The sequence below is a fragment of the Corapipo altera genome, unplaced genomic scaffold (genome assembly GCF_003945725.1).
Source record: "Corapipo altera isolate COAL_440 unplaced genomic scaffold, ASM394572v1 2, whole genome shotgun sequence".
Lineage (NCBI taxonomy): Eukaryota > Metazoa > Chordata > Aves > Passeriformes > Pipridae > Corapipo > Corapipo altera.
In genome coordinates, this window is record NW_020884890.1 from 8,300,949 (window position 1) to 8,325,290 (window position 24,342).

The 24,342-nt window shown below is 35.5% G+C and overlaps 1 protein-coding gene and 1 long non-coding RNA gene across 2 annotated transcripts in view; one reads left to right on the plus strand and one right to left on the minus strand.

Annotated features, from left to right (window-relative positions):
* MYO6 (myosin VI) overlaps positions 1–24,342 on the plus strand; it is a 106,166-nt gene that overhangs the window by 36,493 nt on the left and 45,331 nt on the right. The window contains exons 4-11 of the mRNA XM_027645035.1: positions 4,356–4,429; positions 6,438–6,567; positions 7,580–7,685; positions 9,526–9,581; positions 11,750–11,847; positions 13,571–13,735; positions 19,018–19,098; positions 21,742–21,922. Of these exons, the coding sequence (XP_027500836.1) occupies positions 4,356–4,429; positions 6,438–6,567; positions 7,580–7,685; positions 9,526–9,581; positions 11,750–11,847; positions 13,571–13,735; positions 19,018–19,098; positions 21,742–21,922 (891 nt within the window). The remainder of the gene's footprint in view (positions 1–4,355; positions 4,430–6,437; positions 6,568–7,579; positions 7,686–9,525; positions 9,582–11,749; positions 11,848–13,570; positions 13,736–19,017; positions 19,099–21,741; positions 21,923–24,342) is intronic.
* On the minus strand, positions 7,497–24,297 carry LOC113947891. Its single transcript, XR_003527912.1, has 3 exons — positions 24,228–24,297; positions 23,383–23,477; positions 7,497–7,651 (listed from the first exon to the last, which is right to left on the minus strand). It is a non-coding gene; the product is annotated as an uncharacterized LOC113947891 (long non-coding RNA).

The window sequence follows — 24,342 nt, forward strand, 5'->3', positions numbered from 1 at the left end:
AGATTATGGGTCTAACAATTTTTTATAGTGTGGCAAAAGACTTAGTTGCTTTATCGGCAGCTGCATTGTACAGCATTTTCCTGCATGTAAGACATTTCTCAGATAGCATTCCTGTGGAAGTACAGGTAATGGAAAATAAATTTTAAAATAACCTTCCCAAAACTGGAGACAGGAATGTGGACCTATCAGGACCACTGGGAAAGAAAATAGTTGAACTGGATACAGGAGTACTGGTGGAGAAGGAGTTTTGAGGTGACCTTGTGTAATAACATTCACTGTTAATGTGCAGGGCTTTTATTTCATTCAATATTTTACAGTTAGGTGGATGAAAACTAGTCAAATCTGGGGAGAGGGAGAGAATACCAAGAAAACTGACTAAGCACTATCATCAACTTTTAGAGAACTTTAAACAAATATTTTGCTACTGCTGCTGCTCTGCAAATCACAGAGCCTCTACTGTCTTGAATATCTGATGGGGGCAAATCTCTTTAACATTCCCTGTAGTACTTACTGCTTGGTGAAAATACTGGTCACTTCATAAATAGTGAGCAAAAGTATCTTCTATTGTTCTTCATTTAAAATAGAGGCTAGGAGTCTGAAAGTTGTTTAGGTGACGTTACCCCAATTCCTGTCTTGGAATAGGGTTTAGTATTTATATCCCATGGCAGGAAATACGGCTGTTACAGCTGCTCCATAAGGAACAAAAAGATGAGATCTGAGTCTTATGATCTGACTGAGGTGGTGCAGCGTTGTTATAATTAGAACCAAGCCTTGATTTCAGTTGCTTATGTTTTTGCAAAAAGGATGTGGCTTGAAATTTTTCAAAGTTGGTGTCTGTATTCTCTGCACTTAATGATTGTTAGGGAAATGCATTTAACCTGTGCATCTGTCACAATGATTTTACTGAGATGTCCTGGCACTTCAGTGTCATAGTCAGGGAATCAAAATTTGAAATGAGATTATGGAAATAATTTGAGATTGCATCAGAACACTGTTCAATTAAATTAGTCAGAGAAAATGTCTTCTTTGGCTTACCAAGTAAAAGATAAAACTTAAAAATACTTTTTTCCAATAATCCTGTCTGAATCAAACATTATTTTGACTTTTCTAATGTATTTTCACTTGGTGCTCACTAGTTGAGGTTTACCTGCAGGATGTGTGAATCCCAAGTTCATTTTCCTTCTGTCAGAGAGCACTTGTGTTGAGTGTTATTGATCTTTAAGAAAAAACCATACTGAGTGCTCGTAATACTGTTCCAAAAAATCCTGAAAGACTAGTTAATAATATGCTTATCATTCCAAGCTATACTTTACTGATTAACTCCCTTCCAGGAAATAATTTGCCGATGTATTGCTTTTTTGCACCCTTAGTCTTCCATGTGCCAAATGCACTAGCTGCAAGAGACACCTTTCTTACTATCAAGCCCATCCTTAAATGAGAATTTTTAGTAAATATTGCAAACAGTACAGAGACAACACATTTACTTCCTTTTTTTGTGATTCACACTCCTCTTTGGGTCCCCCCAAGCCCCACTCATACATGTTACCATATGTGGAATTTCTTTTAATAGCCAAGAAAAAGATTAATTTCTTTTAAACTTCTGGGGTGAAAAAAAATGAAGGGGGACAGGGTATCAGATAAGACTCTTAAGAAAACCCCCAGTTCTATATATGCAGAGCCTTGCAATTACTTGATAAAATAATTTTCCATACAAACCCTGACTCATTGTGTGTGCCAGGAGAGCCAGTGTGAGTAAATTTGACATTGATATTTCCTAGCTTTTAGCGCTTCACTTCACTTACGTGAACTTAGCGTGTGTGTATAAGTAAATATATGGGCAACTGAATGCATATATATACACTGGCTATATTTAGGCATGAGCCATGTGAATATTCAGAATTCTCTCTCTTTCTCCTGCTGACTTCCTTTGCCTCTGGATATGGATGCCTCTTTTAAAGGATTTATTCTAGAGAAGCATTTCAAAGCTGCTGTCATAAGCCCTAGTTTGCATGTCTTGAGCGGAGGTGGTGACATTCCCTCTGGGAGCAAGCTCCCATTTGCTCCCTGAGTCTGCAGGTATAACTGCTTTAGCAAGGACTTGTAAAGAGAGTACTGGGGACACAATGAAATCTGGGTTCCTTTGCTGTTCAGATAAGCATACTAATAAAAAGTTGATGATTAACTGATCACTGCAAACCCTGAGAGGTTATTATGAAGATACACAGTCAAGGGAGTCGATGGACAATTGTTTCTCACCTCAGTACTGAGAATCCAAATGGCTTTATTTTGAAATTTGCTAGTTTTTTAACACCCTGTTTCCTTCCAGGCAATACAGGGGGAGAGAAGGAGACTTTAACTTACATTAGAGCAAACCGGAGTTTCTGTTTCTGGCCCATTTCCTTCTAATGTCTCTTTCTCTTGGAATGAGCTCATTAAAAGAGGTGAAGACAGACCTGCAATTTGTGGTCCCAGAGCCATTTTCTCAGCCATGTGAACTGAGTGTGCCTGGGGAGGGGAGGACTAGTCCTGCTGGGTCCTGCAGTGCTGGGTGTCTGCACTTGATTGCTGCACCTACCAGAGACTGTGGGGTTGTGTGGGAACGTGTGTCTGCTGTGGTGGCAAAGGAAAAGCCATGGTGATGGGGGCCACCCTCCTGCTTCATGAAGGAATTGTGCACAGGCATGATTTAAAGGCTGTTGTAATCCAGAGGAAGAGTTTGCTTAGTGTAAAGCTACAGTGTGCTTTGTGTGCCTCTGCCAACGCAAGAGTGTGAGTGCAAGGGATTTTGTGGAGGAAGATGGTTTCTTCTGACCAATCCAGAAGTGGCAAGGTCCTTTGAGAATCGTGAATGATTCCAGGCATTTGAAGCAAAGCTGTATTTGGTCATGTAAGGGAAGGAAGGGCTCAGTGGAGCTAAGCAAGCCAAAGGGAGGCTGCAAACGGCTGGTGAACCTGACTTAGTATTACTTCAGGCATCCTTGTGTAGGTGGCTGCACAGGTTGACTTTAGGTCAATGAACTGGACACCCTTCTTAAATGTTTGTGTAAATAAGTTGGAATACTTTTTCTTTTTCTGCTGAAGCCCTTGAGAAAGGGCATCAGTTCGACTTCAAACAACTTTGTTGGTCATTATAGATGAGAGGTGCATATGTAACCCTTGTGTAACATACAGGGTAGAAGTTACTATTACAGATTCACAGAATCAATGACGTTGGAAAAGACCTCTGAGATTGAGTCCAAGCTATGACCTAACACCACCATGTGAACTTGACCATGGCACTAAGTGCCACCTCCAGTCTTTCCTTAAAAAGAAGAGACATTACAGGACAGTGCTTACTCCATCCACAGTGTTCAGATGTATACAACTTTTAAAGTGGTGCTAATACTGTTAAGTTTACGAGTATGGCAGTCAATCAGTTGTAACTAGACAAAACAGTGTTGTGCATGTGAAGTTTAAGCAGCAAGATAAAAAGAGTTGCACATATTTGAAAATGGAGGCTGTGTAATGAGTAGTGACCTCAGATGGTTTAGGGATAATGTTTTTAACAATGTTACAATGGGAAGTGGAAATTACCTCTATAATTAAGGCAGCTGACATGTATGGTCTGAAGCTTTCTGTGGATGGTCACTTGCTGCCTAGAGCCACCACCTTATATATATTTTATGTATATTTTAGCAGTTAGTTCAGGTGTTTTCTGTTAAAGAACAAAGGAGAAAAATAAAGCTAGGGTTTGGTGTGTTAGCATTTTTTTCCTCTAACAGTTTCTCTGAGAAGGCCTAATACTAACAAAATTCAGAATTGAAGCAGGGTAGGTGGGGTTGGTGCCTGCTGTTGCGATGATGGCTGCTGCTGCCTCCAGACAGTGTTTCCCGATTAGATGTTCATATCCATCAATCCCCAGAGCTAGCTGTTATTCTAAAGGTCAGCTGGGTGGCAGTACTCTGGGGGACACTGTGGCTGAGACTTGAGAAGGGAGCTGGAAGGAAGGACACAGTCATTGCTAGGGATTTTGGTAGGCACCAGTTTCTGTGCTTAGAGGCCTGTATGGAGTAAGATGCACAGTGTTCAACTGACAGGCTGGTGAAAGGAGCTTACGCTGAGCAGAGCCTGTGTTGAGGCTCCTGCAGTCTGACTCTTTGTTCTGCAACTTTCAGTACAGTAAAGAGCAGGTCTGTGGTTTTTAAAGTGTATATTGAGTCAGCAGTTTTGCCTCAAGACATGTAAGGAAATGATAGGATTAAACTGTAACCAGAGAGGGGAAGTAAAATTCTCCTTAATCTTAAAACTTAGGTTTTTGTCTGTACATGAAGGTATTCCTGAGCTCTTAATGGTATGTGATTGTCTTTTACTTGCAGGTTCCCTGATGTATTTAAATGAGGCCACTCTCCTTCACAATATCAAAGTTCGGTACAGTAAGGACAGAATTTACGTAAGTATTATATGTCATGAGAACCAGTCTAATATAGATGTCCCTTCAAACATTCAACAAATGTTTCCAATTCTGTTTTTTTTTCCTATAACAGAACTGCTAGCATGGAAATGTTGAAGTTGTAGGCCTTTTTTTGCACCTTTTTTTTTCTTACATTATACTTTGTTTGAGATCAGAATCACATTAATCACAATAATGCTAACTAATTTTTACCAGGCAGAGCAATACATTTTTTTCTACATGACTGTTCATGTGCAACCATAGCACTGCTTTGTATCACAAAGCTCTGTTCCTACAGGTACCTTACTTCACTGTTAGCAAAGATGGTTTTCTTTCTTCATTATTTTTGAACGAAGCAAACAGGTGCTGTCTTTGACACCTCCTAGCTCAGATGTCCATCTTAATCTTTTATATTGCTATCAAATTGCCTAATTGTACTTAATGAATTCTGACTAAATTACATTTTGTCCTTGCCATCTGCCTGGACATTGACAGCTGTGAAACAGAAGATAAAAGTTTTCCTTCTTTCTTATTTTTTTATCTAATAGAAAGCTGGCTAGGGATAATATAAAACAGTTCTACGTATTTTTTAAGTGTCTGTGTTAAAATAACTTTTAGCATACTGCTGTAAAATTAATTTAGTTAAACCCTTTTATATAAATATAAAAAGAAAGTATAGCTGTTTTCTTCTGCTGCAGTTGATTTACATAGCTATAAATTTTTTATGTCCCAAGATTAAGCCCTAGTTTTAAAATAAATAAATAAATAAGGCCATTTGAATGCTGTTCGGGGAAAATAATCCTTAAAAAACCCTAACCAAACAATAAACCTCCAAGGAGGTAAAATTCTGAATCTGAACTGATTATGAGGTAGGATAGTATTTCAGTTCATAAAGCTGTTCTTCATTGTAAACAAGTACTACTAATATGTTATTCAGAGTGGGTGTATTTTCTGGAGGGGGAAAAAAAAGTTGACTTTTTGTTTTTCTGGTTTATATTTTAACTCCCCTGTAAACAATTTTCTGCCTTTTTAAATCCTGGTTAACAGCATTTCTCTTGTTATTAAAAGGAAAGTTAATATTAGTACCTGCAGCTCTCAAAGAAAAGTTTTCCTGCAGTGAAAGAAGTACTAAACTTAGAGACATCTAAGAAACAGTGGTTCAACCTTCTATCAACATATCACAATAGCGTCCAAATTTCAGTTGCCTAGTGACATTTCAATAACAACAAAGCAAATAAGTTATTCAGGCTGAAAGTTTATCTCATTTTCTTTAGATCTTTTGCTGCATATCTGCTTTTATCTTTGATTCTGACCTCTCTTCTTCCCTGTATGTAATCTGGCCATTATAACAAAGCTATGAAAGTTTTTTTCAGAAAAAACTTTTCTTCAGTCTTCCTTATCCTGTGGAAAGGTAAAAAGCAGCCTTCATTTGAGATTCTTCTCAAATTCCTTCTCTGTGAGAGAACATTGGCATTCTGTATTTCTCTCTGTGGAAGCAGCTATAGCTAATTTTCTCTCAGCTGAATGCTTTTATTGCCTGGCTTGAGTGCATTCCCAGGCAGGATCCTTTCAGTCCTTCCTGCTGAGTTGCTTCCATTAGATATTTTAAAGTGATCCTCCTCACTGGAGGACAGTGCATTATGCTGTCCACGAGCTTAGTTTATTCATTTTTGAGGAGGAGGTTTTGGAGTCCTACCCTTGATCCAGTAATGCAGACAACAGGAAATAATATAAAAGGAGGTTAGAAGAAAGGTCAGATTCAGGACATACTCCATAGCTTGGTGGTTAGCAAATTTTCCCAAGAGAATGTCACAGAAGTCATAAAAAGATAATAAAAGGAACTCTAAAAATATGTCCTGTCTTGTATCTGCATTTACTGGAGAGAATCATAAATGCAATTGTTATACTTAGGATGTAGTCTTCAATAGTAATAGTTGTTGTTAAAAGTGCTGTTAACCACTTGCTTGGATACTGGCTAATAGTTTCATGTTAATTGTTTTCTTCACAGACCTATGTAGCCAACATTCTTATTGCAGTGAATCCATACTTTGATATACCTAAGTTTTATTCTTCAGATACTATTAAAAAGTACCAGGGTAGATCGCTTGGAACATTGCCACCACATGTTTTTGCCATTGGTATGTATTGAACCTGTATTTGTCTTTTAAAAACAAACACTGAATATGTCACAGTTACTTATAAATTTCCACCTCTAACAGTAATTAATTTATCTTGATGTATTATAAAATAAAACCACTAATTGCAAGTCTTCTCATCTTCAATATGCAGTTTGAAGAACTTGGAAATAAGCAACCATGACAACCCTCTTATGATTATTCTGCACCTCCAATGTTTCAAGTCTAAGCAGTTTAATTTGCAACCATTTAGAAAAAAAAAGCTCTAAAAAAGAAATAAAGAAATTCAGATTTTGCAAGTGAAAAACGGTTTAATAATGATTGGCACTGTCTTTCAGTGTAGTGATTTTCTTTGCCTTTTATTATGTTGCCAGAGCACATGCACTCTTTCTTTTTATATGCTTCTGTTACAGATGGAAAATATATTGAAATGTTATTTATGGGATAAATCTGATTTCAGTCACTTTTTTAAATAAGAAAAATAATTGAAAACTGTAATTAAGATTTGACTTGTTAAAAGCCTTCTCATTGTTTTGCATTTTGTTATGTAATCAAAAGTATAAATAGCTGGGGGTTTAGTACCTGTTGCATAGCAAAAAATCGATGTTTTTCCAAGTTTCCTTGTCTCAGATGTTACTTGTTGCAAAGTACTGAAACTGAAAGTTTCCCTTTGAAAAACATACTAAAGCCACATTGGTTACTATTTTGTAAATACATTTAATTCAAGAGATGTAGTTATAGGTGGTTGGTTTGGCTTTGTTTCGTCCTGGATATAGTTGAGTAGGTCTTTGTTTTCAGGCCTTTGAGTTCTTACATGTCGGGTTGGAAGATGAACAACTATACTATAAATTAAACAGAAACAGACTTTAATGAATTTTAATGCATTTAATTGTAAAGATTTACTTTTTATTCCTAAAAATGTTACATTTCGATTTTTGCATTGTAGCTCAACTTTATCCTTGCAATTCTGCTGAATATTAGTATGTGTCAGGTTTAATGTATTCTTCTTTTTAAGCTGATAAAGCATTCCGTGACATGAAAGTGCTCAAGATGAGTCAGTCCATCATAGTCTCTGGAGAATCAGGAGCTGGCAAGACAGAAAACACTAAATTTGTTCTGAGGTTTGTGCATTTGGACCAAAGTTATTATGTGAATCTCTTGTGTTGATGCATTTGGTTGACATACAGAGCAAATGGTAATCAGTAGGTTTAAGACACAATTCAGTAAGATATGTATTAGCTTCTGCGTCCACTTTATTACAAGAAATTAATTGAATTAAACTTAAGTGCTGACATGATGATACGTGGAAATAGCTACGTACTCATAGAAACCTTAACTCACTTGTAGTGACATCATGTAGTTATTATGGTTTATGATGCAGGCATTTTAGTATTGCACATCTGGTGTTGTGGTAGATAAAAAACCATAACTAGACATTTTAACTGTATCTTGCAAGACACTGTTGGTTTTGCCATAAATGTGCATTTCTCTGTTTTCCTGCCTTAGGTTTTTTTTTTAGTTTGCTTGTGTATCCAGGGTTTTTAACTGTAATGTACTTCACCCTAGTTTACTGAATAAGACTGAACAATGGGATTTATTTATTTGTTAATGTTTGTATATGAGCAATACTAAGTCAAACATTTTAAACTCTGTGGAAGCCATATTGCTGATGTATATCAGTCTTGCTTCCACTTACTGGCATTATACTTTTTATCCCTCTGGAACACTGTAACTGGAGAGCTCCTTAAATACACCTATATCATAGGTGACTCAATTATGCAGGGAAGCACAGTGTGAGCAGTGTGAATACACTCCCTCACCCCACCTTGTCCTTGTTTCCTTCTATAAATCTTTAATGCCATTTTTCCTGACATCACGTATTTTCTAGTATTTATATAGAGTTATTATCTTCCACATCCTAGGAAGAATTGTCCCAACTGTCTGTCTGCCTGTCATACTGCTCTTCTCTGCCCTTGTGCATTCTTTCACAGATAGCTGTAAGAATTACTGCAAGGTGCTGGTAATGATTCTCACAGGGGACATCCCAACTTTGGTCCTTCTAAGAGTGAAAAAAAGTCTGGCACTGGGAGAATATCTCTTGAGGAATGCTCTTAAAGGAAGTTGTTCCTCTGCTTCTCAGCAAAGGAAGTTCTGATCACACAACAAGCAACATTGCTGTTGCTTCTCCCCACCACCTGCCCCCACAGAGTCCATGTACAAAACATAATTGAGTTTTAAGAGCTGGATGATTTTACCCTTGCATGATCAGAACATAAAATGTACTAATACAGCTCAGTTAGTGTTTCTAAAATTTTTTTGGAAGGCCCTATTTTCAGTATCTGTTTTAAGCTTGTCCCAGATTTACTTGCGAATTTGTAGAAAGCATGCCCTGAGCACAAGGAGGAAAAAAAAAAAAGGCTGGAACTTTAGAGCAAATATGTTGTGAATTTATTTAAAATCATTTCTTCAATTGCTAAATTGAATCTTGCCTTAATTATGCACCTGCAATTTCCTATCTTCACCATCTCCATGTGGAGGTTTTTATTAACTCTTATAGTTATGAACACAGAAACTGTATGCACGGAAACAATCTTAAATTTGGGAAATAGACATGAAACCTTATGTGTTTACTAAGATTTATTAAGAAATACAGATAGTAGAGTAATAGTTTGATTGTATTTGTATAAAACTGTAATTTTCATATACATGTCTAAAAGAAATTTCTAACAGGTCTTGGAGTATTGAAAAAAACCTGAAGTGTGCAAGAATATTTTTGTTTTAACAAAAAAGAAAAGTTAAACTGCATTGATTTTAAAACGTATAGGTATTTGTAACTTACTCAGTATGCTTTCCCTATAGTAAATGGTTAGTAAGTATGGTGCATAGCCATGCTTAACCCTGTTTACTTGAGGTAATCTGACATGAGATAAATGATATCAACGTTTTTTTCTTGCTTTACAGGTATTTAACAGAATCCTATGGTAGTGGCCAGGATATTGATGACAGAATTGTAGAAGGTATTGAATTTTCTTTCATTTAACTCAAAAGTTCCAACACTTATATTTTTTTCAGAAGTGTGAGTCAACAGCAACTGAATAAAAGCTAGGATATAAGTACTATCAGACTTCCTAGGGCATAATTTGAAAAAATTATATCTGAAAAAATATTTTTTTATTCGTGTTTCACTTTATTTTTGTTTACTATAGTATCATACAGTCCTTGATCCAGAAAATGAGTGTGTGTTTGAATTGAACTTTACACATTATGTACCCAAGACTGGATTTTAAACTGCATATAATCTGCAAGGACAAAATTATGTTTTCATGACTATCTGTTATTACGAGGAAAGTGCAATTCCTCCTAATCACCATAAAGTTCTCAAAGTCAGATAAAACAGGGAAGTTCTTTTAAATTATAGTTCTGGGTCATTTTTCTGTTACATCTTTTTTTGTCAGAAATCACATAATTCAGATTAGCTCTTTGATTGTATCTGTCTTTATAATAATCGACTTCCAAACCAGGTCAGAAGAGACTGTGTTGATCATCTAGATGAGCCTCTTTAATGTTGCATGCACTTCCTAATTCAACAAAAAATAAGTTTTTGAGAAAATACAAACATCTCTAAAACAAGCAACCAACCTAATATTGCCTCATATATCAGTTTTAGTCTTCTATAGCATATAGTAAATTTATTTTAAAATTTCCTGACTCTTTTTCTTTAAAAATTTGTTCACCTTTTCTTTTGCTTTAAATTTTTCTGTTTTCTGTTGTTCAAGAGAAGTACTGCAGGCTTTAATCTCTTGGTGACATGGGTTTGCTTAAAGCAGTTCCTTAGTGAAATCCACTGTGTGCTAAAGGAACTCAGAAAGTGGTCAGGAGTTGGATAATGCCCGACGCAAATTAATTGGTACTTGTAGGTATTTCTTGAAGAGTTTGGGGTTTTTTAGTCTAAACCAGCATCTGATGCATGAATTCTGAAGTTTTTTGGGCACAAGTTTAACGACCATGCTTATTGCATATGTATTAATAGAGAACGTTTAACCTAGCTGAAAGACTCTTGCAATATGTTTTTATCTTTTCTTTAAAAGTTAATATTACATAAAATGCCTGAATAGTTATCAAAGATCTCTTAAGAAGTCAGATTTGTATTTTCATAAGCTTTAAGTTAAAAACAGAGAAAATCTAGCCAAAACAAAAATGTTAATTCTTATGTCCTACTAAATTATGCCATATCATCCATACTTTATCCAAGCATTAATGTTATTCCTTCATTCTTTAACTGTTGCAGGAGCAGATATGTAGATGGTTGTCAGTGGAGTTTTAAATCTGAGTTTCTGCTTGCTTAGTTTCCAATGCATATTTTTAGCTAGAAGCCTTAAAATATCTTTTAGATATTTTTAATGGCTTATTGTTAGTGAGATTCAGTCAACTGTTTTTTTTTTGATCTTCAAAGCTAGTAAAATGCAGTCTTTCAGAGGCCTTTGTTTCATAACTACTAAGCATTTCAAACAGATTAAACGGTGCATGATATTTGTGTTCATATATATATATATATATATATATGTGCATTAGATTGCTTGCTGCCACTCTTTCTGTATGGGCTTTAATGTGCTTGAAATCAGCAACCAGTAAAAAAAATAAAATCACTCAATCACTTAACTGACCTAATTTGAAAGGGCAGTTTGAAGTAGTTTTTGAAATCAACACACTTGTCTAATTTTTTTTTTTTAATTCCCTAATCAATCTAATACATTGCATGCATGACATTTAAGTGGCATTTTTGTCTGTGGGATAAGTGGGTAGTTTAGATTTTATGAATAATAACTGACTAGGAAGTGTCAAATTGTGTGTTGTCTCATATAGTTTATGTATTAGTTATTTACCTACTTGTGTAGAACAGCATAGCGGAATAATTTTTGGCATTTGTCTCTGAATTTCTTATAGTATTGATTAAAATACTTTGCAGTGTTATGTGATATCTAAGTACCTAGTTTTATGTTCTACCACAATATATCTGGTACAATCTATAGAATTGATTATTCCTAATAGGTAATATTTTCCCTTTAATTTTCAAACCTTATTCCCCATAAGTTAACTGACTAATTGGTAAGTGTTTTTTCTCTCTTTCTTTTTGGTAGTTTATTGATCAGATTCTAACTCTACAAAAATTAATTTTTTTAAACAGCAAATCCCCTATTAGAAGCCTTTGGAAATGCAAAGACTGTTCGCAACAACAACAGCAGTCGTTTTGGGAAATTTGTTGAAATCCACTTCAATGAAAAGGTACTGGGAGCTTGTTACAGAATAACCAGTGATTATTTTTTGTCATAAAATGGAAACGCTAGACTGGCAGAAGGCTGAATAGACTTATTAATCTTGCAGCAAATAGCTACTGTCCTACTTTGCAGATGGGATTTGTATTCTGTCACCTTGAAAGGAAAACCAGAGCCACACAGTACTGTGTCATTACTGGGAAGCAGTGGTTCAAGTCAGTAGGAAAATTACTTCCACCCACGAAAGATTAAAAATTAGTCCCTTCATTGCAAAAAGGCATATACAAAGAATAACTCACATACATTCCTTTAGTACACAAATAAGTGTGAGTTGCATATTAGATATAAAGTATTTTAGCTTTAAATGAATTGTTGATTTTTTTAATGTATTTTTATGAAATGTTAAGACCTCACATAGTAACATGTATGTGACAGAAGTCAAGGAATTGTTTTTTGACAGAAATACTACTCACTGTGTAATTTAAGAAAAATTTTCTTTGGGTGTAGTTTTGTTTGGGTAGTGTATGTGTTGCACAATTAAGGATGACTGTATGTCTGTCCAGTACGTCCAAGTTGAAGACTTTTATTGATGATCTCTGTAGAGATTCTGTACATGCCTCCTCATCTTTCTGACTGAGGACAGAGGAACTGAAAGAATTTGTTCTTTTCCTGCAGAATTTAAGCTTATTATCTGGTCGTGAGCTTGCAGTCTTTTCCTAAGTTTTCATTGCTTGGTTTTGTAACTAAACTTCAGACCTTTGGCTAATAGTTTAGATAGTAAACTAAATTCCTTTCTAGGCAGAGGGACTTTTATCTGTTGGTCCAGTTCATGTTAATAAGCTTGTGGAAAGGATCCAGATTTCTACTTGAAATGATGCATTCATGATCTGTCAGCTTATCTGTCAACACTTACATGGTCTTTCAGATTAATTGCTTTAGCTGAAGCAAACAGCACTCAGTATCTTCAGAAATTGCTTAAAAAATTGTTTCAGTTTTCCACTGCAAGATCAGCCTGTTTACTTGAGCCCCTGTTTTACTTTGTGGTCACCTTATTGGGTCTGATTTCTCAAAGCAATGTGAGTACAAATCAAGACCTCATGAATGACTGAATAACCATACTCAAATTTGTCAGTCAGTAAGCCCTTCTTAGTTGCTGTAATGACCATTAAGTTTAGGAATTTCCTTTCTATTAAGATTTCTCTAGGCACAGGGAATTTTATCATAGGCCAGATAACAAATGGCTTTCAAAATCTGTGTTCCATCTCAGAAAAGAAGTGTATATTTTGGGAAATAATGTTCTTTCATAATTGGTTTGCCTAAGATGTTGTCCAGATATGTATTCTATAATTTTAACCATTCCTTGTCTTTTACAAGTGTCTCAGTGAAAAGCAATTAGAGAAGGTTGTAATAGCACTGCCATCCAAAAAGTGAAAGGACTGCTGTAGCAATGCTCTTTGCAGCAACTACTGGAATTCTGCTAAGGATTTCTGCTTTTTAGGGTGAAGCAGATTTTAAGAGTGTATATGTACCCAATACATGAGCTGAGGGAAGTTATGGTAAAGGCAATGGTTTCTTTTCTAATCTTAGTATGTATTAGGTGTAGGGATATTTTAATATTCTTTGGAGCAGTGTCTATTGAGTAAGCTGTGATCAGACAAACATAAATTGAAAAACTGAATCTCAAATAATCCAAAAAATATTCAGATAATCAGAAAAATATTTCTTCTTCCTAGAACTCGGTGGTTGGTGGATTTGTATCACACTACCTTCTGGAGAAATCTAGGATCTGTGTGCAAGGCAAAGAAGAGAGGAATTATCATATCTTTTACAGGCTTTGTGCTGGTGCTCCAGAAGACATTAGGGAAAAACTCTATCTAAGCTCTCCTGACAACTTTAGGGTGAGTATCAGAATCAGCATTTGTAAAGCTTCTAATATTGTCATACGTGGATTTTTCATATGGATCATACTAAAATCTCTATGTATTATCTTGAACAGACTCATTGCTATTACAAAAAGTATATTTTTTTTTTGTCAAATAAAGCTGCCTGACATTTTTCCTTACTGGAAGAATTCCTATGCTTTTTCTCTGTGTCATAAAATTGAGGAATCTTTGCTTTTCCAGAACATGTACTGTTGCATACCCAGCTGCTAGTAATGATGTTATGGACTCTTCTAGAGGTATAATGTATGAATTTATTGATTGTGATCTAACTGTTCTGTGGGTAATCTATATTTTAAGTCCTAAAAACTGTATTTATTTCTTCCTGTCCCACCCATGTGTTTAGGAAGACAGGTGTTGTTCCACAGTTCTCTCTCTTAAATGTTTCTTTCATCATGCTTGCCACCAAGGATCACACCACAGTGAAAGATGGTTGTATTTCTCTATTACAGTCTGTATGCTTTCACAACACTTGTCTCTTCTACACTGTTCCACCTTTTTTCTATCATACTCTACATTTTATACTGACATTTGTACTACTCCAGTTTTATGCCTCTTATTTGCATCATCCTCGTACTTTGTCCTTTATGGTCACTCCACGTTACAGGATAAGACTCACCAGTCCATTTCAGTTGAAATCTTTCTACAACCTGTTACTGGTCGAATCACTCAAGCAATGGTGAAGCTAAAAGAATGCAAATAAAACTAGTACTTAATATAATACTCTAAAGTATACCTAAATGAAAGTGACCTTAAACAGAAGGGAATGACTTGGATCTTTGTGCCTACTTCTTTAAAAATGTTAGGTTAATGTTCAGTGGTAGGGAGAAAGCACAGTAAAATTTTAGTTGTTAGGAAATGAAGGGAGAATTAAATAGTGAGTTATGGCAATATACATCCGTATTTCTAAATAACATACACAGTTTTGTCATCCCAACTCAGAAAAGAACAGTAAAAGCCTTGGCTGGAGCAGAGGTTGTTGTTGGATAATATGGGCCTTTTAATTCAATCCAGTCTGCCTGTTCTTGTGACTTCTGCTTTGTTTACTGTCTTCTCTTCTTCCCTCCATGCTTTATTTTTAGGGGTTTTGCCTTTTCTGAGATTATATGTTTTCTCCTGATTAACCCTGATTCTGTGTTACGTTTCTAATAGCAAACCAACAGACAGGTTGGCTTTCTCTCCTACCATTAATTTCTTGCATTCTTTTCCTCCCATTTTTCACTACTTTATTATTTTTTACTGCTGCACTTTAACTTTTAACTTTTTCCTCCAACTTTTCTTCTTTTTTCTCCCCTTCTCTTTGTTCAGATTTCACTTGTTTTTAGTCATGATAGACAGATAACGTGGTTTCCTTTTGCTTTCTTTCCATTCTTGTCAAAGTTTTTCTCTTTTTTGTTTTTTGTTTGCCTGAGTGACTTCCAACCATGTCCCTTATTTTAATACTATATTTTAATTTCTCAGTATGCTACATTTCGATATTGCAGGGTTTTTTTCCTTGAGAAAAGGACATTATTGAATGCTTTTCCAACTAGCGCAGCTTTACTGATATAGCTCTTTCTCATCGTTCCCCTGATTATGCCTTCTTTTTCTTTCCAAAGCAAGCTTCTGCCGTCCCTTTCAGGGTCCTTCCAAGCCTATTCACATCTTATACTCTCATCACCAATTTTGTAAGAAGATGAAAACTCTTGACTTCAGTCACTCATTCCTGCTATTTAATTACATTTAAATGAATCATTAGGTTTTTGGTTGGTTCTGTTTTTCTTTTTTCCTTCTGACAATCACACCTGAACTATCTATTTGAAATATCTATAAATATCACCATGTGCTTTGCTGACTTGCATTGAAAAGAATCATAATTGGTAAATCAAATCCTAGTGGTCAGTTGTTTGGTTATGTTCTGTCATTTATCTCCATCTCTTACCGTTTCTTGCCTTACGCTTGGCTTGGAATGTCATGAAAGCAGAATTTTGTGTATTTCTAAAATACACAGACCAAATCCCTTGGGTTTGGAAGGGTTTTGTAACACAACAGTGTGGAATTACAAGGACATAAGCTAAATGACTGTCATCTTTTTAGACTTCTCTGATCTTAAACGAGAAGCACTGCTAACAAAGAAATACGTTAGTGTGTAGATTGTTTTCTTTGTTGGTGTATCTTCCTGCTTGGATTTCTAAATAAAACTTGGACTGTGCTTTTCCTAATATCTTTTGTACTCATTTTCATCAGAATTCCAAGAGGGCTAGAACCTTAAAATATACAAAGTTCCTACTAGCTTTGTGCAAAGTGGGGGTTGCATAGGCGAGACCTAACTTAAAGCACTCACTGTGGGGAAGGTGGGTGTACGCTGGTGACCAAACAGGTTGCTGCTGCAACATTGTACATTTGTACTGTGGCATCAAGGTGATCTTGCTCTGTAAAAGCCATGGCAGTATTTTAGGACAGGTTGCTTACTTTCTCAAGGTGTTCCTAGGGGCCTTTGTAGAGCTTACATTATTTCTTTAACTATTTAGCTTGTATCTTCTTCTGTTTTATCTATTGTACTCAGTTGTGTGATGAAAACTTGATCCAATGCTTATTAGGAAAGAACTGCTTCCATTCTCTGAAGGAAAGTTTTTCTTTTGAAACACCCAATGAACACAATACTTAAAAACAGCCAACACTTCTCATTTTTGCCTAATATGGAGCTAGTTTTCAAAATTTTCTTCTCTGCTGCGCAATTATTCTGCACAGTATTCTCTTGTATGTTTTAAAGCTAAAATCTTGAACAAATTTTTAAATATGTATTTTTATTGTGCAGCCACTTTTCCATTAAAACTTGTGAAGTTAATAGATTTTTATTTCTGGAACTGCATATGCTCACTACACACTCTTGGGGATTTTTTAAAATCAAAAGTTCTGCTCGTGGGAGCCCCGAAGGTTGCAGATGTCAAGGTCAGAATTATATATAACCTTTTTAAAATCAGGCTGATGCAGTACAGCACTGAACAGCCTGAGTTCTTTTACAGAAGATGCTTACTCGCATATTTCATTTATAGAAAGTTTACAGTCACACCAGCTCTATCACACTGTGACGTTTTTCTTTTTTTACCTCTACTAAGGTTGCAGCGGGCATTTTAATTTCCATTAAGAATACTTATTGCTTTACCATAAATTAGTATTTTAATCCTGAGTTCCTTGCATGTGAAAGATCCATTCTGCATGTCAAGTAAAAAAATTTTACCACTGTTTTTTCTCCCTCTTAAAGTAGATTAATTAAAAAAAACCCTTAGGATAATTTTCATCTTTGTATGTATGTAAATTAATATAAATATACTTAAAGCTTATTAGTTGAATTGCACTGAATTTCCATCAAGTATCATTTTATAGGAGAATTTTAGGAAAACAAAACTGTAAAAAGTTAATTTCATAGACATGCCATCTTTCAATAACAATAATAACAACAACAACAACAACAGATGGTGATATTATACGAGGCAAGGTTTGATGATTGATCCGTGTTTTCATATTAATGCTATATTTTTGACAAGAAAAACATTAATTAAAAATTCATACTCTAAAATTGATTATTTAAAAAAACTCATTCCTAAAGCCACAGTTTTGCATTGGCTCTATTGTGCCACTTGTGCCTTTTAGCTTATAAGGTCAGTCTGAATTAGGGCCAGCTTGAATTCTAAGACTCAAGCCTGCTTTCTCTTAAGTACACTGGGTGCTTGTGCTTTAGGTTCCTCTGCAAAAGTTTTCAGAAATTCAAAGTCATGAGGTAACCCTGTGCTGAACATTGTAGATCGAGGTGCCCTAGGCTGCACCACATGGCTGTGAAAGTAAAGCTGCACAGTAAATCTGTACCTGAAGTACAGCTCAGTTGAAGCTGAACTTTTTCAGATCTAAATTTCAGGAAGAGAGGTCAGATTGCCTTATATTTGGGTTGCTGAAGTTATGATGGGATGTTGTACTTCATTATAAAAACCCCAAATGAACCAAAGCCCAAGTACAGTGGTATTTAGATGTTCTATATGCTAAGCTGAAGCTGTGTATTTGTGTGCTTTTAAAAATATAATTTCTCCCTGATTTAGTATCTAAATTTACTTCAGGTTTTAGCTTTCCAATGAAAGCCATTACCTTGTGATTAAATGTAACCTACATTATTATTGAATACCATGCTGGTTCACATTCTCAGCCAGTCAGATAAGTTTTCACACTCCTTGAAGAGCATGACCTTTTTCACTTCCCATCCCCAGTTTCTGGGATCGTGTTACTAATACTGTAATCTAGGGATATATCATGTTTAAAATATGCTGTACTTTGCATTCTTATTGGCTGATAAAGAACACTTTTCAGTGTTCAAAGCTAACTTTAAACAGTTGTCATTTTGTTTTAATATTAAATTTGTCACCACGTTTTCTTCTACTGTTAGAAATGCTTTGAAGAATATTTTGAGGTTTTAGAATTTTGCATATAAATTTTAATCAAAGTGTAGAATTGTCTGTGTTCAGCTAGTTGAAAACATCATCTTTGTTCAACCAAAGAGCAAAGAATCAGTTCACTTCCTTTAGACAAAGGGCTCTGTCCAAGCTTTGGACAGGGTTCTTACATTCAGCTGAACAAATCTGAAAGAAAAAGCTGGCGATCCTGTTTTGCTGAAAAGGGCAGTCATTATCTGAATCTAAATTCACTATGATTTACTGAATAGTAAATCTGAATTTACTGTAGAACATGAGATGTATATCAGAAGCCAGGTTTTGAATAAGGCTTCTGCTTATAGCATGTTACAAGCTTTTAATATTATTCAGGTTTTTGAATACATTATGTCTCTCTTATAGAAATATTTCACTGGTGAGGAAAAAAATTAGTACTTTGGTATTATACATAGGCCAGAAGATTAATTTCTTTTGTTCCTAATTTTGGGTGTCTTCTGTGTAATCCCGGACTCCATTAATAGGTTTAATAGAATCAAACATTAGGAAAATATTGTGTGACTTAACAAAATTAATATCCCAATGTGTCAAAAAGTATTTTAGTTGTCAAAATGAAGAAGCTTTCAACAGAAGTTTGTTATTGTTGCAGTTCTTTGATTTTGTAGATGTAAATAAATACATTTGTAAGGAATGAATTCTGACTACTTACTGTATTGTTTGTATCATGTGTTTAAATCAAGCTATGTAGGGGAAACCTTAAATAAAAACATACGTGTTCCTTACTTCTGTCTCTAAGTATCCACTTCCACTTTTTTATTTTTACAGTATTTAAATCGAGGCTGCACCAGATTTTTTGCTAACAAAGAAACGGACAAACAGATTTTGCAAAATCGCAAGAGTCCTGAGGTATGTTTGTATCTTCAGTTAGTTTATATTATTAACTAATGCAGATAGAGTAGAAAATTATTATATTTTTACAGAATGGAATAAATTTTACACATCTTTATAGGTCTAATGGGTACTGTCAAAGCTGCTCTATTCAGATCTCTGTTTTGGAGTTCAGTCCTAGAAATACATTTTAACATGCATCGTAAAATCCCAAGCGGAACAGTGTATATAAAATGGTTTCCTTTTCATTCTTATAATAAGGTAACACTAAATTATGCAGCTTGTCTTCTGTGGAAAAGAAAAATCTATTCAAGACTTTCTGTAATTTTCCTTTTTAAAATCTTACTACTGCTAAGAATAAGTCAGAAGCAATGTTTTTTTCCCAGAGCCATTTTTACTGTCTGGAGTTGTGAAGGGATGCTCCAAACTGTTTTAGATATCAGTTATAACTCAACCTCACTGCTAGCATGAATATATTCTCCTCCTTGATACACTTTCATGGTTTTTGTTTTCCCCATGCTGTTAACGGCTAGTTATGTCAGAGCATGGCATTTCCTGGAAGAAAGTGTGAAACTTAAAAACATTTATGTCCTCTTGCTCCATCTCTGTTTATGTATTTTTAGAACTGGAATTACCAGGATTCTTTAGCATTTAAGCCTTTGAGCTTGTTTACATGAGGATACTAAAGAATTTGTTCTGAATTAATAGTATATATGAATTGGAAGTTCTTTAAACACATAATTACACTTCTGCTCTGTTCTCTAATAAAATTTTCATCTACTCATACCTAAAGTATGAAATTCATTTGTATAGCTGGAAGATATTTCAAATATTAATCAAATCCGTATTTGTGATTCCATAGCAGGATAAGCTGCATATATTGGCAAAAATACAAAAATAACTTTACTCAAAAGCTTCTTTCAACCAAATCACCATGCCATCTCTTTTATTTTTGATAACTTGGGCTTGAAGCTCATGCCTAGCTATGAGAGACAGTATAGATACTTCCTTTTCTCAAGTCAACATTGTTTACTCCTTGATTCCTAGTGGTTGTATGTTGTAACACTGAGCACATAATCCTGATTTCTTTTGCTTAAACGTACGCTATTTTCTATAATCAGGGATGGTGGAGAGTGATTTTACATTACTGTGAGGCAGAAAGCTCATAGATTATTTTGTTCATGTCAGGCATATAGGCTATGATATGGGTTGGAGATTTTGTCTCAGATTACCCAATTTGCTTTAAATGAAGATTTGTAGCAATGCTGGTCAGGTCATTTATGTAGGCATAGAGTATCAACATTCACTTACTCTTGCTACTGGAAGATGAACCTGTGCAATCTTCTGTTACTGATATGATTTACAGGCGGGTGTTCTGTCATAAAACTTGTCCTCTAAAGGACTTAATTTGAAATAGGAGAAGACTTACTTTGAAATAAGTGTTGTCTAAACCAAAATATACTTATAGAATAATTCTGAAAATATATGTAAAACATAAAGTACTGGAACTTCTGATACAATAATACTTGTATGTTACAGGTATATCAATTTGAAGGCTCAATAGAGGATCAAAGTTCAATGATATTTAAACCTAGTCTAGCCATTTAAACAGGAAATATATTACCTTGTTGGGCTTTTTAAATTGGAAATTTAGTATTTACTCTGTCATTTTATAAGAAAATACTAAGATTGTTTATTTTAATAAATTAGCTGGAATAGTCAATTAATACTTCAATTATTTTTGTGTTTTCCTTATCAGGAAGATGAGGTGATCATTTTACATAATTAACATGTAGTTTAATGTTATTGATGTGCCTACATGTTGTGTGAAGTGAATTTTTCAGATGCATGTGGTGTTTTGTTTTGATAAAAATGACGTTAGCTTATTTGACATTAACAAGGCTTCTATTTAGTTAATTATTCTTTTTAGTTGAAAAAAATTTAAAAATAACTGTAAAAACGTAGCTCAGTCTGTGCATGTTCAGGTAGTCTCTTGATTGCATGCAGATGTGTTACTATCTACTGTTTAAACTCGTTTATAGTTAAAATAGCTTTCTATGTATATAAATCAGAAAAATCAGCAAAATGTTAAATTGGTATTTCAGAACATAGCTGCTATTTTTCTAACCCATAGACCACTGCAAGTTCTATTTCTTAATTAGCAGCAAATATTAACAGGTACATTTCTCTAAATAATTCTGTTTAGAACAGGGATAACTGATTTGTCCTATGGTCCTTTCCCATGGCCTGTTATTCTGTCATCCTGCTACAAGGACCTCGATCTTCTTTCAACTGCTTGGGATTCGAAGGACTCCTTTGTATAAATGCTTTGATAGCTCCCTTAGCTGAAGTCTTCCTTTCTCCTGCTTGCTATCCCGTGTTCCCCTGTCCTTAGCTGTCACATTCTCCAGCTTCTGCTTTCTGAAGATAGTTTGAAGTTTGCTTTGAAATTTAAGTTTGAAGATCATGCTTCCAAGTATCAACAAGTTAAAATAAATTAGGGTCCTTGCGAAGCCTGTATTACATGAAGAGCTCGAATCTCTTTTTACCTAGTTTGGCATGCTTTTTTTATGCTTTTTGTTATGGCTTATTCTTGACTGGAAATATTTGCCTACCTACTTCAAATCGCTTACTGAATTTGTGGTTTATCTCGTTTTATAGTATCTTAAAGAAGGTTCCTTGAAGGATCCACTGTTAGATGATCATGGAGATTTCAACAGAATGTGCACAGCAATGAAAAAGATTGGACTGGATGATGAAGAAAAACTTGATCTTTTTAGAGTAGTGGCTGGTGTCCTTCATCTTGGAAATATTGATTTTGAGGAAGCTGGGAGTACATCAGGTTAGATGAAGCATAAATTGTTTTCTGTAAAAAGACTGGAAATGTCTCTTGATTAGAGATGTTTCCTGTCCATGTGAATTATGGCTTTAGAAAGCTGCTTTGTGTTCAAGGGTAATTCAGTCTTAATTCACCCCCTTTTGAAGTCAAGTTTACCTGCTCGTTTTAAAATTGTGCTTCTTTACATGCTCTAAAAGCGAATAGGCTTTCAATGAAAATGTTCAGTGAAGATTTTTATATAAAGGAAAGAGACATTCTGTGTCTCAAAATCATACTTGTGTTTCAGTGATAATTTTAAAGTCCAACTTCTCACTAACCTCATGAAAATATCTTGTAATTAGAAACTATCTGTAGGGAAAGGCATTAAGTCCTTTGGCTTCCAAGAATACCATCATAGCAGTATTTTGAGAGGTGAGGAAAAAAAAAGTTACATAAAAACTTAGGGCAATATAAACTTCCTAATTTTAAGATGTTGCTCACAAGATGGGTTAGTACAGGTATAGCTGGGAATTAATAGCAGAATGTGCAGGAAAGTTGAGGAAGGAGAATTGATATTTTGGGGATCATCATTCTTACCTTACTACTGAAATCAGCCTCTCTAAACTGAGAACTGCTGTCTGTATACTCCTGAAGGACTGAAGAAATCCCTGGTCTGGATGTACTACAAATATAACTATAGTAGAAAATATAAGCATCTAGGACTTTACCTTGAGTTCCAAGATACTGGTTCCTCTTGGTCCTGCTTCAAGTATGTATAGCTGTTGGTAAAGTTGTTTGGAAGGGCATACCAAAGAACATTTTAATAGGTGTTTTAAATAAGTTAAATGAGTACTAGCCTTGCAGGTTCACTAGCTCCCGACTCCAAGCACAGAATCACCACGGAACTGTACAGAACATTCTGTTCAGAAGAGATCATGAGAGGTCTCTAATCCCATCAGTTGGGCAAATGCTGAATTCAGACTGGGTATCTTAGGGTTGGCATAGAGCAGGTGTTGTTTTGTTTTTGGTTTTTTTTTCTCATCTCCTTTCCATAGGTCAAATCAGAACCTCCCCAGTGTCAGTTCATGATGTTTCCATCTTTATGAGGATGACTGAAATGAACATGATTAATGTGAATGAATCTGAAAGGTGCAGGGGTAGAGAAGGGTAATGGCTTCATGGAGTTCAACAGCAAGCTTCTCAGGGAGCTTCCCTGTTTGGGTCTTTTGTGAGTTGGGACTTTGGGGTTGACAAGGTGGAACAGAGTGAAAAAGGTACAAATGTGAGTGGAGAGGAAGTTTCAGGAGGCAAACAAACAAGAAGAGGAGGAACCATGGATGGTGAGGAAAGTCAGGGTTTAGAAAAGGGAAGGTCACCAGAAAACTTATCTTCTCTGAATGTTGAAATTCAGAGAAATTTTTCTTCTGGAATAAATTATTGAACTTCTGAAATGATTATTGCATTGGGCTTTATTCTGCTCTCACCTTATATGTGTGTTCGTTCACACAGGGTGTGCATTCCAACTGTTCCAGGCAGTATGTCTCTTACCAGAGACTCTCTCAAGTTCTGTTACTGCTTTCTGGGAAACACCAAACAAAAGTTGTTTTCTACAAGTCAGATGGTATTTCAGAGCATCCAAAATTAAGTCGCAAAAGCCTTATAAGGACTCCTCCCTTCCCCCCCCCTCCTCCCCACCTTTAGTGTCATTGTAGAGGAATGGAAAGAATTCGAGTAATGTTTGACTACTTATTCATCCCTTTTGACCTCTTTGCTTACCTGTCGAAATAAATTTTACTGTGAACAAATTCTTACTGCAAAAAACAGGAAATACATGTAAATAACTGTTAGATTTTCCTGAAGTGTTTTGTGCTCCAGTTGGGAGATCTGTGCTGGCCTAGCCCTGGCACAGAGGGCTGAGGTGCAGAGAGCAAAAGGGAGGAAGCACTTCTCTTGGCTGTTTACTTAGGAAGTGTACATACCTTTATCTGAAAAATGCAAATGGTAGGAGTCTGCCATGCCAGGCACTTCTTCTGCATAGCAAGGAGGCCTGGAGGATTACAGGAGTATCTAAGTCCAGAAGTTTTGAGTCACTACAGCTAGTTTGTAGGTGTTAGCACTTCTGCATTTTGGGATAGTGCTTCCCTATGGTTTTTGAACAGCCCGGACAGTGTTCTAGAAATATAGAATTATGTGCGTAGTTTTTGGCAGGGGGCTATTTTTGCATTTATTTCGTGGTATTTTCTTGGGTTTTCAAAACTGACTCTTCCCATTTAACTATATGAAGTAATTTCCAGAGGCAAACCTTTAATTCCTTCAAAGCTGACATTACCTTCACTGGTAACATTACATGTTAGTGGACAATGACCAGCAGGGTCAGGGTAGGATCACCATTGGCCAGTTGGTGGCTGTTGCCCTGCCGTGCTGTGGGGTGCGCGGAGCGTGAC